Here is an 18,988-nt window from a genome sequence, read left to right on the forward strand (position 1 = left end):
CCACACAAAATGCAGGCTTAACAATTAATATTAAGTAGGCAAATATTTCCCCTCCAGCAATGCTTTTCGAGTTTTTACCCTTTTTTTATACATGTATATTACTTTGAAACTTATCTCCCTTCATGTAACTCTGAAGCAAAAATATGAAACCTTGTGGGTTTAAATAACTTTGACTTTATGTTATAAGGAAACAAACCAACTCATTGAGAGAAACAATTTTTTTTCTTGGTACTAAATTTGAAAATGAATTTATTGTAAGACTTTGGGACAAGAGGCTGGTAGAGTGGGGACAACTCATTCTTCTAAAACCTACTTAACATCTTGAGATGTGGAAAAGTTTCCATTAAGCATTGAAACTATATCAAATTACATCAGCAGCCCTGGGAGACTAGGGCAGCCCAGAGGTGAATTAGACAGAAAGAGCTTTGTATGTTCACCTACATCCAAAGATCCCATGTGAAGGCCAAAGAGTAAGATTGGTGGTGAGTGCAAAAGGGCAGGTGTACTCTAGAAATGATCATCTGAATTACTTCTTACATCATAGATATACTTCTGTCTTTAGGGAGCAGTATTGTCAGTAATTTACTGTAATTGCAATAACCAGATCATTAAACTATGTTTGCAGATAGCATGGAAAAACACATCTGCCCTTTAAGTGACAATGTTCAAAGAATCTAAGACTCTTAATCAGATAGTAGTCCTATTTTTAATGCATTTCCCATGTGTTAGGTATTTTAGTTACACACACAAGCATTCATGCGTGTATGTGAGTGTGTGCACATGTGTGTGCATGCATACTTTGACATCTCTTCAGAAAATGAGAGCCTACCAAAGCATTCTTGGTTGTTTTCTAGAGTTAAGTGAGCATGGTAGCTAGCATATTGATTTTATTTAGATTTTTTAGATGATTCTTCAACACAGGCTATTAAGTCATTGGATATCTAGGAGCCAGAAGAAAGCTTTGTCATAGGTTAAAAAGAATTGGTCTTAAACCAGGAGCAAGTTACCATAATGTGCATTTTTCTCAGTGGAGATCACTGAGATCGGTAGGGTATTACAAAATTCTAAGATTTAACATTTTTTATATATGATATGGTAAGGTGATCTCGTAATGTCCGTTGTCTAGGGTGCTTCTAAGTTACAAAATAATAATCAACAGAAATAAGTTTCAGGAAGGCAGAAATACCTCATGAACAGATTCAGAAGGGGTCTGAGTAACAGATAATACAAAGGAATTAATGAGAAAACAGAATCACATTGCTTACAACCTGGTCAGTATGATCTAGGAAAGGTATGAGAGTGCTAGTACCTTGTTCTTTTTTTTATTTTTACTTATTTTTTTTTTAAACAAGCAGAGTTAGACAGTGAGAGAGAGACAGAGAGAAAGGTCTTCCTTTTTTCCATTGGTTCACCCCCTAAGTGGCCGCTACAGCCAGTGTGTTATGGCCGGCGCGCTGCGCCAATCCAAAGCCACGAGCCAGGTGCTTCCTCCTGGTCTCCCATGCGGGTGCAGGGCCCAAACACTTGGGCCATCCTCCACTGCACTCCCTGGCCACAGCAGAGAGCTGGACTGGAAGAGGAGCAACCGGGACAGAATCTGGCGCCCCAACCTGGACAAGAACCCGAGGTGCTGGTGCCACAGGCAGAGGATTAGCCTAGTGAGCCGCAGCGCCAGCCAGTACCTTATTCATAGGGAATTGTTTTAGCCTATAAATAATAAATCCATATTGAGTAATAAAAGGGCACAAGGCATACCTCAAGAGCAGCTTTTTAAGCCTGAGACAATGAAGAAACATCTGATCAAGTGCCTGCATGCATGTGAAATTCCTCTCTTTGCACTATAAACACATAGAAACATTGGAAAAAATAATTTTTAAAAAATTAAATTAATATTTGAGAAAAAAGTAAGAAAGTGAAATTTTCAGGTGCCAGAAATACATAAGCAATCAATATCCAAAGTATACGTGGGAAGCCACTAGAACCTTCTGGACTTAGGCTATGGGTAGGAGTGAAAGCCACATACCATGTTTGTGACATGGAACTACAACTAGACTCACTGAGTAGAGCTGGGAGCTGCCGCTGCTGCAGCCCTGGTGAGCCAGTGAGGGAAACTCTACCTGCAAGTTGTTAGAGGAAGCAGCTGCCCACACTACATAATGAGTAGGAATACTCACCCTCCAGAAGTTAGCCTGAAACCAGCACCTTTTTGTGTGTGGCCCTAATTTGTACTGCTTTTTCCATGTGGAAACCCTGAAACTGAGAAAATAACTCAGAAGCTGGTCCAGAAGCACTGAACTCTGTGGGGCTCTGGCAGAGGCAACCACAAAAACAATCCCATTGTTCTGGTTTTTTCCTGACAAAACTCCATGGGCTCTTAAGAAAGTGAGCTCACCAGCAATCATTACAAAACATTTAAGTATACCCACTACTTTGAAGTCAACCAGTAGACTTCAAAGTAAACTAAATAAACCAAATAAACTACAAAAATACCATAGAAATATTTTAAAGGAAACTTAAAATAAGCGTATCTTGGTTTTTGAAACAAAAAAGTGAATTCCACAAGAGAAACAGGAGAATTTGAAATAGAAATTCTGGGAAGGGATGAAAAGTCATTGAAATAAAAAAATCAGCAAACACATTAGACAACTAGACATAGCTAAAGAGATATTCAGTAGATTGAAAGTTAGATCTGAGGAACTCAGATCTGTTAGAGATATAATGAGATATAAAACATGAGAAAGAAGACACAGAAAGCATAGAGAAAGCAGCTTTGGTATATGTCTAACTTAGATCTCCAAAGAGAAGAAAAGGTTTATGAAATATCAGTATGTCTTCTTACAAACAAGGGTAGACAGTATAGTACAGTAGATTAAGCCACTGCTTGAGACTTTTAACATCCAATATCACTAGTACTTAGGATCAAGTCTCACCTTTGCTTCCAATTCAGCTTCCTGCTAATACACACCCTGAGAGACAGCAGATGATGTCTCAAGTGCTTGAGTCCCTGCCACCTACCTGGGAGGCATGGATGGAGGTTCTGGTCCCTGGCTTCAGCTTGGCTTGACTTGACATGGTCTGATTAGAAAAGATGAGCGCTGGAAGTAGGAAATCAGGTAACAAAGATGGTAAAATTGAAGGTTAATGAGGACAGGTGCCTAGAGAGTCCATGATGGCCCAAGTCCAAGTCCAAGTCATGATGGAACAAAGATCATGAGTTAGAGAAAGCCAAGAGGTAGAAGCTATGCAGAGAGAAATGGGTGAAGAATCCAGTGGGGGAAATGGAGAAAAATCTGACAGGTCAGTGTGTTTGTGTCTCATTAATGGTAACCATGATTGACTGTTTAGTGTCATCCACAGACAATTCCTGCCAAAACTCCTTAGGACTTTGAATCCATTTCTAGTCCCAGCAATGCCAACCTATGCCACAAATCCTGGGTCTTTATGTCTATTTGTTCAACTTTTCTTGGGTTTCCAAACCGTTTATCTTTGTAAAAGAGTGTGTCATTGCAAGAAGCAAATGAATGAGTCTTAGGAACACAGACCAGATTCATTTAAGCTGTACAGATGATCTAGGTCACTTTGGCTATGTAGCATCCCTTTCCTAAGTGTTTAACTGCAACCCATGGAGTGGAAGCCAAGGAAGTTGTAGGGAGAGGACTGATTTTATGGCTTTTTGTTTGGATGCCTCCTGTTCTCTGCTACCATTGCTGGTGTAGAGAAAAATAGAGTAGCCAAGTGAGGTGCTGATGGGATCAGGGCCTTGGGTGGACCAGCCCACTGACCATTGCTAAGGGTGACTGCACATGGAAGCTGCCTCTGCTGCCACCTCTTCGGACTGTGAAGCTGGTGGCTCAGCTGCTGTCTGCTTAGCATTCAGGCAGAAAGGAGTCCTGAGGGTCAGCTGGTGCATGCACTCTTCAGCCGCCTTTCCTCTCCTTCCCACCCCCTTTAGGTCTGGGGACAGTAACACAAGGGCTCGGGCATCGCCTTCACTCCCTATGACCTTAAGGAGTTTCACTTACTCCATACCACAGAGAATAAAGGAGATTACAGATGGGGCCATATTTCTTTTTTTCTACTCAGAGAAAACTGCCACAGCAGTGTCCATTAGTAGTAAAGATTCTACGCTTTAGAGAGAAAAAGACTGAGTTCAAGCCTTGGTTTGGCTACCAATTATTGAATGATTGGAAAAGTTGCCTTATCTTTCTGAATCTTAGTTTCCCCATCTGCAAGATAAGGTAAAAATATCTTCTGTGTAATGCTATATTGAAAATATTTAATATATATTCTTTAATAATGTTAATGATATTTATAACATTTATTAATAGATAAAATATTAGTCTCTGTTCCACCATCACTATATAGTTATAGTTTCCTTGCATTCTCTCTTGATTTCAAATACAGTTTTCTACCTTGTCATCAAACTATAGGGTCTAATTTGGGGTTCCTAAGAGTAAGTGATGCAGGGTATGGGATTCAGAAGAAAGAAGGGGCAGGGGAGGGAAGATATGATACCCAGAGCACATAGTTTAGTTACTGCTTTGCCTAGGAAGGTCTAGGCTAGGGGAGGGCACAGAGCCCAATGTGGAATTCATCCCTGACCCCAGCCTCCTCAGTTCCATCCTGACCCATTTTCCATGTAAAATACATGCCCCATTTTCTTGTGAAGTATGGGCAGGGAATGCTTACCCTGGTTTCCAAGTGCATGACCATGGCCAAAATCTGGAGTCCTGTGAACCCAGTTGGCCCGGGAGAATGCAGAAACACTCAGCTCAGCCTCCTCTGACTGTGGCCCTGGGAGACTATGCCCTGCAGTTTGGGAGTGAAACAACCCACAGTCTTGGCTTCTGCCTATTTGGTTTCTGTTTATTTTTTTTTTTCTGTTTATTTTTTTATACCACACAAACACTCTCTCATTCAGTTCTCTCCTTTTCTTCCTGTTTTACCCTTACCTTGTCTCCTCTTGTGTCTCTCTCTTTTACCCTTTTACCCAACCTGTCCAAGATTCCTCCTTCTCTGATTGGGTTGCAGGCCTGCTATCTGGCTCTGCAGGTGCTGATTCACCTCTGTGTGGTCTGTTGGCTGAAGACACACCGGCATGCTTCTCTATGTTCTGCCACAGAGCTGTTAATTTAAAAAAATACCTCCATATTTATTATGAGTAGCCTTGGACAAACATGCATCCCTGACCTTACACCCAAGACTCCATGGGTTCTTGGCTCTGCCATATCTTGATCTCATGATTCAGGAATGAGGCTGATATTTCCTTGGGGTATATCTTTCAGTTATAAGAAAGCAGAGATAGAAGCTTTGCAAAATGAATGAGCATCTTATCTCTATCCTAAAGAAGATGTAGTGGGAGTAGAGAACATCTAGGATCATTGTTCCTAAGTCTGGGGGAAGGGGTGGAATGACAAGTAGGGCCAGCCTATAGAATACTCCATTAGGTTTCAGCAAATGTTCCTGCCTTCATACCAAATTCTCATTGATTGCCCTCACTACTGCTACACGGCCATGCATGAGGGAGCCTGCATTTGCTATTGCAGAGCTGGAGAAATGCCCAAGCAGGTTGCCCTTAGACAAGACATACAGCAATCCCCATGGTCTTGACTCCCCTGGGGATTTATTAAGTAGATTAGTGAGTAGCACTAATTCTAGGAACTCAGGAAAAATTAACTCATTTAAAATAGTTTTTATTTGCTTTTGAAAGTAATACATATTATAAATAATTTACAGTTAATATGGGTAGGGACAATACAGTAAAAGAAACAAGAAAGTAGAGGAAAATGTCACTTGCATTGCCAGGAAATCAACCACTGCTGACATTTCATCTGTTTCCCTCCAAAGTTTTTCTTGCATATTTTTAGGCTTTTCACTTTAAATATGATCATTTAATTTTATGTCCCACCTTTTACTTCAAACATAATGGCCTATATTTCCTCATTATCACAAGCCCTCTGTAATTGTAAGCATTTTAATGGATATAATACTAAGTTACATAATCTACTCCCACATCGTTTTGTCGTTGTCATTGTTGTTGCTGTTTAATATGGATTTGTTCAGCTGCCTGTTGTTGTAAATGTGGCCATGATGACCCTCTCAGGGCATAACGATTAACAAGAGGCTTTCAGATTCTAATCTGTGTCAGCTCTTTGGGCCCATGGGGAATGTACATAGTTCCTGGTGTCAAGGAATTTACAACCTAGTTTGGGAAATAAACACACAGTCTTTGGTTTATTCTGGGCTCTTTCCTTTTGTCCTTTCAGATTTGTAAAGTGAAAAAATATGTTAAACTAACTTTTAAAGAAAAAGAAAAGGAAACGGATCCAGAAATGTGTGTGTGCGTGTGTGTGTGTGTGTGTATGTGTAAAGTGGCATACAGCTCGTATTTAGATTAATCAAGACAGAAAATAAATTGTTAATAACAACAAATGTCATGAGGAAATTTAAATTTGAACACAGGCTGCTATTTTAACTTTGCTGCCTGATATCTAATAACTGACACCAAAATACACATGATTTAATTACTATGATAATAGTTTGTTGTTTTTCATATATTCCTCAAATGTATAAGCATTCATTAAAAATATATACATCTAATTTCATCTAGTATTGTTGGCTGATAATCTGAATTGCAGTTCCTATTTTGTTTCCATTTTTACCATTACAGGAGCAGTAGCCCTTATAGAAAATGCTTGGGATTTCAGAACTTTTCAGGTTCAGGAATAATTGGGTAGATTTTCCTGATTGAATGTCTCTAATCTGAAAATCCCAAATCCAAAATGTTCCAAAGTCCAAAACTTTTTGAGCACTTGGACTTTCTTAATGGGGATGTTCAATCTGTACTTTGAATTTCATTTGAAAATATTATAAAAAGGAGCTAGGAATTTGATAAAGCCACAAGATTTTTTTTTAAAATGACTTTATGGTGTGTATGTGAGTGACAGGGTGTCACCAAAGAGTAGAGGTGGGATAACAGAGGGAGCACAATAAGAAACAGTCTATTTGAAGATACTTTCAAACTCAGGATTGTGGGATAAATAAGTGTGTGTGAACCAGAGAGCCAAGTCCTCCTAAACTCAAGCATTATAAATGTTAGAGTAACAGGGATTCCTCAAGAGTGTTGGCAGAATAATTCCGACTCAGAATGAGTCTTAGCACCCTCTCTTCTGTGAGCAAGGATACATCTCAACACTTGTTCGTTTCTTTCAGATTGATGACCCCAACAGCAACCTTGAAGAGGTGATTAATGAGGCTGAGGCCATCACCTCTTTGAAAAATCTGGGAGGCAAGCAAGCCTTGAATACGGATTATCTTGACTCTGATTACCAAAGAGGACAGCTGTATCCATTCTCCCTGAGCAGTGATGGACAGATGGCCACATTCACTCTCACAAATTCAGTTCCCATGACTCAGTCCTTCCAGGAACGATGGTACATGAATCTCAACAGCCTGATGGACCAGGCATTGGCCCCGCAGTGTGGCAATGGGGAAGACCTATTTATCATCACGGGCGCGGTGCCCTCCAACCACAAAGTTAAAGACAGAGTGACAGTCCCTGAGTTTGTTTGGCTGGCAGCCTGTTGTGCTGTCCCTGGAGGAGGCTGGGCCATGGGTTTTGTCAAGCACACCCAGGACGACGACATCATAGAAGACGTGATGGTGAAAGATCTTGAGAAACTTCTTCCATTTAACCCTCAGCTTTTCCAGAACAACTGTGGCGAAAGTGAGCAAGACACAGAGAAAATGAAAAAAATCCTGGAAATGGTAAATCAAGTGCAGGATGAAGAGCGAATGGTGCAGTCTCGAGGGAACTCTGTTCCTCTCTCCAGCACGAGGAGCAAGAGGTCTGCTCTGTTGCCTCCAGAGGCATCTGAAGGAAGGAGTAGCTTTTTAGGGAAACTCATGGGCTTCATTGCTACCCCATTCATCAAGCTTTTCCAGTTAATTTATTACCTGGTGGTAGCAATCCTGAAGAACATTTTCTATTTCCTGTGGTATGTTACCAAGCAGGTGATGAATGGCATAGAAAGTTGCCTGTACCGCCTGGGCTCAGCCACCGTCTCATACTTTGTGGCCATTGGGGAAGAGTTGGTAAGCATACCCTGGAAGGTGCTCAAGGTCCTGGCCAAAATCATCAGGGCTGTTCTCCGGATCCTTTGTTGTCTGCTGAAGGCTGTTTGCCGTGTTCTGGGCATCCCTGTCCGGGTCCTTGTAGATGTGGCCAGTTTCCCTGTGTACACAATGGGCGCAATTCCAGTTGTGTGCAAGGACATCGCCATGGGCCTTGGTGGCACTGTCTCCCTGCTGTTTGATACTGCTTTTGGCACCATGGGTGGCCTTTTCCAGGCCATTTTTAGTGTCTTCAAGAGAATTGGCTACAAGGTTACTTTTGACAATTCTGGAGAGTTATAGAACTCAAAAAACTCATAGTGTCCGGTCACAGTGAATTTGATTTTTTTTTTATAGTGAAAGCTGGAATATTTTGTCTTTGATGGGTTTCTCTTACTGTCAATAATCATTATGTGTTAGCTTTTGGTGGGGCTGTCTGCTTGGTTTGCAAAGGAAAAAGACTTCAGAGAAATGCTTGGGGTGGGATTAGGTATAGAAATCTGCTGTGGACCTCCAGTTACATGTGCAAGTTTCCAAGCCACTAATAACTTCATTTATGCACTGATACAGATGGTAAGCTTAAATGATCTGGTGTTCATTTTTCATAATTAAAAATTTCAGAGAAGAAAAGAATTCGAAAAAGGACAATTTTAAACCAGAGGGTATCTGAGAAAAAGAGAATCTTGTGCCCCCCATTACTCTTTGAGACTTCAAGTGAACAGATATAAATATCCTTGGCCAACTTCTTAGCAATTGCATTTCTTTCTTCCCAACTTATCTGACCTTGGGGAAGTGCAGACGATGCTTCTCTGTGGACGGAACAGTGTAAAGTCTTGTATACCTCTTAGTTTTCTATGGTTCCAAAGGACCTGTAAGGTTTTATTTTTCTCCAGAGTTGAATTCTACTGCATTTTCTTTTGAGTAATGATAACCATTTTTTGCAAAATTGGCATAACAAAGTTTGAATGTAAGGGCAAAATTGTTGCCCCTTGAATTGTGTCATATGGTCTCCTCAGGTGTAAAGAGGATACAAGGTGACAAGCCTGCTCTTAGTAGATTCAAGGGGTTCCTTAGCTGAGCTTGGATTAACTTAACATATATTAAATCTCTGGCTGATAAGAATGAACTCAAGGATCTACATGTTAAGTAAGCTATTAGGAAAATTCATATTCTACAACATACTAGATCTTTCTAATGTATCAAGTAAGTACTCAATACAGTAAAACACTGACTTCTGTCCATAAATGATTGCTTTGCTATAGCTCTATAGAAAAAAAGCCACAAAATAAAAAAATCATTTTGGTCATCTTGGGATATATATATATATATAAAGAGTAATTATTGCTTAGGAAATTTTTTACAGTATGTTTGAGGCTGGGATGCAAGTCAAAACTGAGAGCTCATTCTCAATTTTTCGGTCAAGCACTTGTAATTTTAAATCATGGATTAAAATTGTAACAAGAGGAACCAAGCTTTGCTATGTCTTCCACAGCTAAGATGGAATCATCTGGACTTATTTGAGTGTCTTGTGAGAGTAGAAATGACCAAGTGTGAAATCCTGATCTTGAGGGCACAGCCTATGATTCATCAGAAAGTCTGATACAAAAATCCATGGTGCAGAAAAAGAAATCAGGGAACAGCAAGACAACCATCTGTTTGGGATTTGTGGATGAGAAATGTGATTGTATCAAGTGTAGCATTTTTTCCCAGAAAATGGTTGAATTGCACCCAGAATAAAACAGCAGCCACCAAGTTGCTGTCCTGATCAATTTATGATGCAAGTTTGGAAGTGTGAACACCAGACCAGTCCATAAAACAGAGAGATGCACTAGATTTTCCTAAGAACCTTAGAGGAGTATTTTACCAATACTTCTATTTCTGAGCATAAAAATTTGTAGTGAGACTTCCCTTCACTTAAGCAGTGTGAAGGTAGATGGAAGGGTGAGGGACGGCTTTGGAACTGTTGGGTCAATAATCCTGCTGGATGAAAGAAAGAACTGGAATCTTGGAAGTAACCAGAGAGATCATCTGGCCAAATCTTCATTTGATAAGAAAACTAAGACACAGGGAGGCAATTGGCTTGCCCTTGGTTTCATGACCAGCAATGAGCAGATCAGGGGCCAAGGTTGTTTGCATATGTTCTATCACATATGGAATTTCAGGTCCATGGAGTGTGTACTATTTAGCCTCCTCCTTGGGACATGGCAGGTTTTTCACACCCATCTTACAGACTGCAGGCTCTGACTAATCATTTGGCTTGTGTACTGAAAATGATTATCCCATCCATGTACAACCTCATGCTCACTGCATCCCATCGAAACTATCTCCTCTCTAGTAGGCAGCTTCACACTAAAAGGCCCCAAGAGGGCCCCCTTGGCAGCTTGAGTCTCAGCACCATGCAAGGAACAGGACATCCAAACTGCTTCTTGAGAACTATTTGGAAATGTCTTCTTTTTCATGTCAAGTTATTTAGTGTCTATTTATTTATTCTTGCATGTATTTAAATGTGGAAAGTGACAATAAAACAGCAACAATAAAATAACCTTAATGTAAGGTGCTGATTGTCTACTCTGGGCCAATACTGTTGGCTATTTTGGGCCTGAAGCCTTAGCAGGTGGCTGAACTCCTGGCCTCTTCCCAAGGAGTTGCTTTGGGCTCTAATGGTGGGAGTCTGGGTTAATGAACAACCATTCTGGCTTGAAGATATTATGTGTCTCTGTTATGTTCTCAGACCCTTGGGGCAGCCAGCCAACTCTTTCTCGTTATGGAGCTAATTTTGTAGTCTGTGAATCAGCCATGCATCTAGACACTCCTCCTTTCCGTTGTGCCTTTTGAATGTTGACTTCCTGGTCAACATCAGCACTTCCACCTAAATGCAGATTAGGCAGTTGGGAGAATGAATCAAAGTGAAGCACTCTTCATCCAATTATTCATTCAGCTAGCAAACATGCATTTATTCATCAGGGTTACAGAGATGTACAATTGCATAGATTCCATCTTTGAAGAGCTCAAAATCTGGTGGAGAGATCAGGTGGTATAACTGATACTTGTAATGTTTCATGGTAAGCACTATGATAAAGATAGTAGCAGCATGCACCCTGGAGCACAGGAGGAAGAACCACAACCCTGTGGAAATGAGGGAAGCCTTTACAAAGGGTGTGACTAAAATGTTTTTGATGTTTTGAAGCCATGTACAATGCTGTGCACCTTGTTGATACTCAATAAAGTAATTCTTGACAATTTGTTAGCCGTTTCATGCAATACCTAAAAGGGGAGAATCCTAATACTTGAAGTTTGGGGAGTATGATTTTTTTTTTCCCATTTTCTTGATGCACAGTAACTCACACAATTTCTAGTCACATCTGCCTTTTTTTTTTAAACAGAAATGAGTCATGCCTGAGAAAGGGGAGAAATTTGGATTAGTGAAACAGACCTTAGAACTACTTTGAAAAGGTATTTGGGACATCAAATATTTTTGATATGTCCTTCACTCACAACCACCACAGGCTTATTGCTTCACTGAATTCTAATTACATAGAAAATTATAGAAACATTCTCATGTGTGTTTTCATTGGTAAACCCACAGTATGAGAAATAACGAGCATTCTCTGAAGGGAGCTGACCTCTCTGTGGCCTGTAGGAGGGCACCAGGGAGTGGTGGTGGCAGTGTGGGCGGGATCTTATGTGTGTGAGTCTGTGAGTTTCAGCATTTTGTCTAAGCTCAACACACAATGTGGAGTTTTATGTTACACTATAAGCAATGTAATGTGGCCTGCTTGACTTTCATAGATGGGTTCTCAGAGTTCTCACTGTCTCTTCCTGCAGATATTTTCCCCCAGGTCATGGATTGATTCCTAACAACCACAATCCAAACTAATTTTTGAGTGTAAATTTCAACAAAGAAAGTGATCATGATCACTCATCATCATTTGTTGGGTTCTGTGTAGGGGTTCCACAATGAGATGTTTAGAGGAGGCATGTGTGATGTTGCTCATGGAAGGATACTTACCCAGCACCCACCCAATGACTAAGAGTCCAGGCTTTAGGGTATAAATGACGTGGGCTCAAATCCTAGCTTCCCGTTTACTAACTGCATGGTTTGGGACAAGTTACTTGCCTCAGCTTCCCTCATCTGTAACATGGTGTTAAGTATTAGTACCTACTTCAGAGGGTTGCTGTGAACATTCAGTGAGTTAACTACACCTTGCTCATGGTAAATGCTCAGCAAATGTTGATTGATGTCATTGTGGCTATTATTGATAATAATATCCATTCATATTGGGTGATATTGACTGGAAGTTGTCTTGTAAGTCAGGATGTTTATAGATCAAAGCTGGAAAGACTAGGATCAAAGTACAGTAGAAGAGCCAAAGTCTTGGCTGAAAATGAAGAAATCCAGGGCCTCATCAGTGGTGTCAGCAAATATGAAAAAACAGGTGACATTTGGAATTAGAGTCTCTAAGGAGAGTCAGAAACGAGAAACTTCACATATACCCAGCGCTCTCCAGGGAAGGAGGGAGATGTGACCATTTCTGGTCTCTGGAGTAGAGAAGCATTGCCCTCCGTGTCCCCACCTCACTGGGTCCATGATCTTACAACAAATGCAGCATCCCAAGGACACTATTACTTAGGAGTGAATGAACTAGAAGAGAATATGTGCATTTCAGCTGCTGAAACAGATGGGCGCCCTCACTCTAAATAGTCATTCTCCTTTAATCTTCATCCTCTTAGGAGTTAAGGAATTGTGCATTAGATCCCAAGAGATGAATTGATCCTGGAGTACTGATAAGGTAGAATTTGGGGGCTCCCACAGGTGACCCCTGGGCCCTATGCTTGAATGATCATCCACCACCTTCCCCTCTCACCAACCCACACTTACTAGGAACAGTCTTCAGGAAGCTCTGCCTTTTCCCCAGTGCCACTTTTAAGTAGTCTTACACCACCTGTAACACCTACTTCCAAAGCACATGCTGACAGTAAATGTGGATTTTGCAGGCTTGAGCATGATGTAAAACTGCATAGCATCTCCGTAGATTGCGTAATAATATACCATTTAAAATGAGATGATTTTTATAAAAAAATCCATGATAACCAGATTAACCAAAATATAATTTTAACATTTAAGAAATTATAAACACTGTGTAACTAGACTTCTTGACTTAATGAACCACCCTAGGACAAACATTAAATAAAAAGGGTCACACAGCCCAGTGCTCAGAGCGCATATGGCCTTAGCTCCTGAAGCACTCTCTTGGCAAGTTTTGTTCTTTCCTCCTGGTCTCCTCACTGAGCATCCTCTCATCTTTCTACCTCTCACTCCAGTGTACTAGGTACCTTCTGAATGTCTAAGGGTTGACTCCTCCAGGACAAGTTTGCTTTTTTTATCTTCTGTGGACAGATGCTCAGGCCACCCCAGCCAAGGGGTGCCTCAAAGGCACCCTAAACACAACTAAATATTTTCTGGCTAAGGGATAGAAGCTTTGGAGCATAACAAGGGAGCTTTGGCCTATGCAACCACTCAAAGTTAAGTTACATGATTTTGAAAGTATAGAAAAATGCAATTCATGCTTAATGGGAAGGGCTTTGAGAATAAATATAATAATTTGGATTAATGGATAATGTCTAAAGGTGTCAAGAATGAGCTCTCATTAAGATTCTCATAAATTTCTGTAAATCCTTCCTAAACGCAAGTATGTTTTGGACACTCTTTGCCCATCTGGAAAAGTTTATTGAGTTCCTTTTTGTCTGATGATGGCAAACTCATGCATATAGAGCCCTAGGATTTGAAGAGGTACTGTCACCAGGGATCCATCTGCTCTTTCTAGACCTTTTGTTCATTACAATATTGGCAGGTACACCCATAGTCCTCCAGACTGTGGCAGTGGGAGTTTAGGGCTGCTTTTCTCTTTCCTTAGGGAGCATTCGATTTCTTTTGCATAGGAAAAGTGTACACTCCCTTAGATGGACCAATATTCAGTAACAAAATTTTTTTTTTAGTTTGCAGGTGCAAAGAGAATCTCTACTTAGTACTTTATTGAGCAATACTTTCCTAATTTGGAACATCATTCTCTAGAATCTTCTTGAAGAGTCACTGTTACAGGAGATGCTATGTCTCAACAAGAACTTCCACAATTTGTGATAGCTTTGATAGGAAAAAGGAGTTTAAGATAAAATTTTGCACAAAAATACAGAATAAATGCATATATGCAAGAGCTATGGTATAGAGTTTGAGTGTTTTGCCCATCAGTTTTGTCGTAAGCCTTCACTTTGGATTCTGTAGGCTTGGGCTCCCGTTTTAACATTCTTTTTGACACCTTTGGGAAAGCCGCCAAACCTGTGTTGAGCTCTTTCCTTATCTACAGAATGTAGGTAATAAAAATACTGACTCACTGAGTTTTTGAAATGAGATACTCTGCTTTGTAATCTATAAAGTGCCATGAAAATATAAAGATGTATTTTTCTAGGAGGCTCCAGAATTAGTCCTATTTCTTTCAAAATTGGTCCACCAAAAACAACTGAAAAAATAGTTATTCAAAAGTCGTTAAGTGTCTTAGCTAATAATTGGATCTGATTATAAATGTTGAACATGATGTCTTGGGAAGGCTCTGAACTTAAGGGCTTGAGAATTCTTATGCTTATCTGTCTTCTCTTCTTAAAACCCCATAAATCCTCTGTTTGGTGGACCCCTCCACACACCTCAGGCCCATTTGCTTTCTTACTCTGGGTCCCTGGAATAATAGACATTGAAATGAAAGACACCGTGTGAGTCATATAACAGAAAGAACTGGACAAGAAGCAAGAACCAGAAAGTGAAAAGTCACAGGTGAGTCCCTACCCAGACTTCCCTGGCAGTCTGCAAACTGAAGGCCAGCCCAGGCAAGACCCTTACCCATCCATCTTGACAACACCTGCAGCAGCTCCCAGAATTCTGTTTCTGGAGGTTGTGCCAAGTATGTGTTTCCCCAAGGAACTTGCTGAAGAGACATGTCCAGTGTCTCTTGTTTATTGTGTGTGGGAAATGGACATTCCAGAAGTGAGGAATCAGCAGGCTTGTGGAAAGGGGAGGAGGACTTCAGGGACTTGGGAGACCTGAGTTCCTGCCTCTTTCCTTGATGTCCTCATTGTTACATTTGCAAAATATGAAGAGAGGGATGAGCAAGATGATTAGGGTCTGAGCAACTTGCAAGTAAGAAATTGCTTTTCAGCAGGTGCTTTGATATTATTGGGCCACAGAGTTTATAAATGAGTTTTCTTAACTTAGCTCCAATCTAAGGGTTACCAAAAACTGGAGAAATCTCCTGAGATATTATTGAAAAGGACAGTGTCGTCGTCGTCATCGTCGTCGTCATCATCATCATGATCATCATCAGTACTTCTCCTTCCCAGACTTGCAGAATTAATTAGTGGGCTTACCCTGAGGTGGTGGCCAGCCTGAAAGAATTTAAGACACGTTGCTTAGGCTTCTTGCTCCCAAATAACTCCCCCAGCAGCCTTTAGTATTGCCAGAAATCTCACCACTTGGCACTCTTTCTGTAAGCTGTGAAAATACACATAGTACGAGGACAGTAAATAAACACATTATGTCTGGCCGGCGCCATGGCTCAACAGGCTAATCCTCCGCCTGCGGCATTGGCACACCAGGTTCTAGTCCCAGTCGGGGCACCGATCCTGTCCCGGTTGCCCCTCTTCCAGGCCAGCTCTCTGCTATGGCCAGGGAGTGCAGTGGAGGATGGCCCAAGTGCTTGGGCCCTGCACCCCATGGGAGACCAGGATAAGCACCTGGCTCCTGCCTTCAGATCAGCGTGGTGCGCTGGCTGCAGTGTGCCGTCTGCAGTGGCCATTGGAGGGTGAACCAACGGCAAAGGAAGACCTTTCTCTCTGTCTCTCTCTCTCACTGTCCACTCTGCCTGTCAAAAATTAAAAAAAAAAAAAACACATTATGTCTATATTAGCAACTCCCCCCTAGCCAGGAGCAACTCCTACACACAATTGCTTAGGTAGGTAAGAGATGTGGTGAGAACACTACACACAACGAACAGGAGACACTGGACATGTCTAATTAGCGAATATCTTGGGGAAACACATTCTTGGCACAGTTGGGAAGTACTTGCTTTAGACCAGCATTCTGTGGATCCCAAGGATTTTGAGAACTGTATTTTGAGAACTCACGCAATGTGAAAGGCCCTCTAGGATAGATCTATCTATCTACCTATTTATCATCTATCATCTGACCATCTTAGGCACTATAAGAAATAAGGCAAACAAATTGCTTCCTAAATGTCTAATATAAGATCAACCCATAGCATACAGTCCTAAAAGAAATAATCTGCTGTCAGACCTACTGCACCCATAACCAGTGATGTGCTGGTAAACATTGAACAACCAGGTTTCACGGCAGAGGATGGGGTGGTGTATGCATACTGATTTGTAATTTTTGCCAATTTCTGTGGTGTAAATACTTTCACCATGGATGTGTTGAAGTTACAAATGTGACCTGACAGAAGGCAGAGTTGGGAAGAGAAGCCTATAATCTGTACTCCTGAGCTGAAATGAGTCATTGCAAGGCAGATCCCCAACACCATTACTTACAAATCCAATTGAGAGCATTAAGATAGATATAATATATGCATAATTTGTATATTATATATGAAGTATAATAGTTCCAACAGGAAAGAAATTGATAAGCCATGGTATGGCAGAGAAAGGAAAGTCACTGAAACCCGCATTGCCCTTGCCCATAAGAATATTATTCAGGAGTTGGGAGGACTGGTAATTTTAATATTTCCAAATCCAAAGGTTACATAACTGGTTCTGTAAAATGCATGCATCAAGTTATTTTAGCACAAAGCCTTTAAACCTTAATTAATTTAATACCTCTATTTCAGTCCATTCCAACCACACAAGTTCTGAACATGACTTGGCTTACTTCATTGCTTTGCCTCTGTAGAGTGAGTACTCTGAACACGCAGATTTCAAATCCTGACAATGCTTTTTCACAGTAAATTTGAATGAACTGTATTTTGATTTTGTTTTGGCTTCCTATGTAGCTTAAACACATAATGTACTTAAGATGCTAATGGAAGTGTTCTCATCCATACATCAGCTCTATTTGTCAATGGATATTAATAAAAGGTCATTGTTGTGCTGTCCTCCATCTCTCATGTGTCCTAGTGTGAATCATTTTCCTAGAGAAGTCTCATCACTTCTAGAAGCTTATTAGAACCTGCATCTGGGGGCATGGTGTCCACAGCAGCAGAGTTCTTCACACTGCTGGCTTTCCCTGAAATACCACGTTTCCATCTCCTGTGTTGGGACTCCCTTCCTAGATCTGCAACCCCTATCAAATACCATGAGGATATGTTGAAAATTGATGAAAACCCTGCTGCTGATGCACTTCGTGATGGCAAGATGTATTAGTCAGGATTCCTTTAGATGCAACAACAGAAACCCCACTCAAGCTAGCCTAGTCCAAAATTTACTGGATCCTGTAATAAAAACTTGAAAGGATCTGTGGATATCAGGGATTCTAACGATGCCAGAACATTCTCTCCCTCTCCCTCTCCCTCTCTCTCTCTCTCTCTCTCTCTCTCTCTCTCTCTCTCTCTCTCATTGTGTGTGTGTGTAGACTTTCTTCATGCATCATAGAGCATGTCATACACAGCTCTAGCTTCATATCCAGAGAGAGAGGGAAGCTTCTTTGTTAGTTCTGGCTAGGAAAATCTTCAGAAATTGTTGGTATGTTTGTTTTTCTAGTTGAGTACATGCAACTTTGATTCAACATTGTGGCTAAGAAGGTGCTGTAAGACAATTGGCCAGACTGGGTTATGAACCCATGAGATGGTGGTAAAAGTGGTCGTAAGAAGGACAGAAGAGGAGGTGCTCAATGACATCCACACCGTCTCTTGTAGACCCAACTCACAGCCTTATTTAAGAAATGTAGTGATGCCCTGTGAATACACAAGAAACCTTAGGATTTACAAAGCCTTTTCACATTTATCAGTGGACAACATCTGAACCACAGATATGTCTGCTTTCTGGCTTCTCTTAAAAAAAAAAAAAAAAAAAAAAAAAAAAAAAAAAAAAAAAGCTCTGGCACATCTGAGCCAACTTCTCTACCAAGCCATAATCAGCTGGAGTTTAGTAGACAGGGAGAACTCTCTACATTTCTCTGTTTCCTCTCCTGTAGCTATTTGAACTTCTTCATCCCCGACAGGACCTCATTTCTTTCACATCTATCCGGTAAACACTTATCTCTATTTTATATTGTAAACTAAGATTCAGAGATTCAACTGGATTCCTGGGACTAACAGTTAAAATTTTGTTTTGTTTTCAATAGAAAGACAGACAGAGATCTCCCATCTACTAGTTCGTCTCCTAAAGCTCACAATAGCCAAGATGGGAGGAATCCAGCTATTTGAGCCATCACTTGCATCCCAGGATATGGATTAGCAGGAAGTTTGAATCAGAGGCAGAGCTGGGACTCACACTCGGGCACTCCAGTATGGAATGTGGGCATCCCAAGAGGCATCTTTTTTTTTTTCATGAAATTTTTTTAAATTTTTTTAATCTTTTATTTAATGAATATAAATTTCCAAAGTACAGCTTATGGATTACAATGGCTTCCCCCCCCCCATAACTTCCCTCCCACCCGCAACCCTCCCCTTTCCCGCTCCCTCTCCCCTTACATTCACATCAAGATTCATTTTCAATTCTCTTTATATACAGAAAATCAGTTTAGTATATATAAAGATTTCAATAGTTTGCCCTCACATAGCAACACAAAGTGAAAAAATACTGTTGGAGTACTAGTTATAGCATTAAATAACAGTGTACAGCACATTAATGACAGAGATCCTACATGATATTTTTTTAAAAA

The 18,988-nt window shown here is 40.7% G+C and overlaps 1 protein-coding gene across 1 annotated transcript in view; it reads left to right on the top strand.

The window, feature by feature from the left end:
- Positions 1–17,301, top strand: part of ENDOD1 (endonuclease domain containing 1) — a 38,802-nt gene extending 21,501 nt beyond the window's left edge. Inside the window, exon 2 of the mRNA XM_062196897.1 lies at positions 7,213–17,301. Within this exon, the coding sequence (XP_062052881.1) occupies positions 7,213–8,415 (1,203 nt within the window). The 3' untranslated portion in view covers positions 8,416–17,301. The remainder of the gene's footprint in view (positions 1–7,212) is intronic.
- Positions 17,302–18,988: the final 1,687 nt, after the last annotated feature.

Source organism: Lepus europaeus, chromosome 7 (assembly GCF_033115175.1).
Source record: "Lepus europaeus isolate LE1 chromosome 7, mLepTim1.pri, whole genome shotgun sequence".
Taxonomy (NCBI): Eukaryota; Metazoa; Chordata; class Mammalia; order Lagomorpha; family Leporidae; genus Lepus; species Lepus europaeus.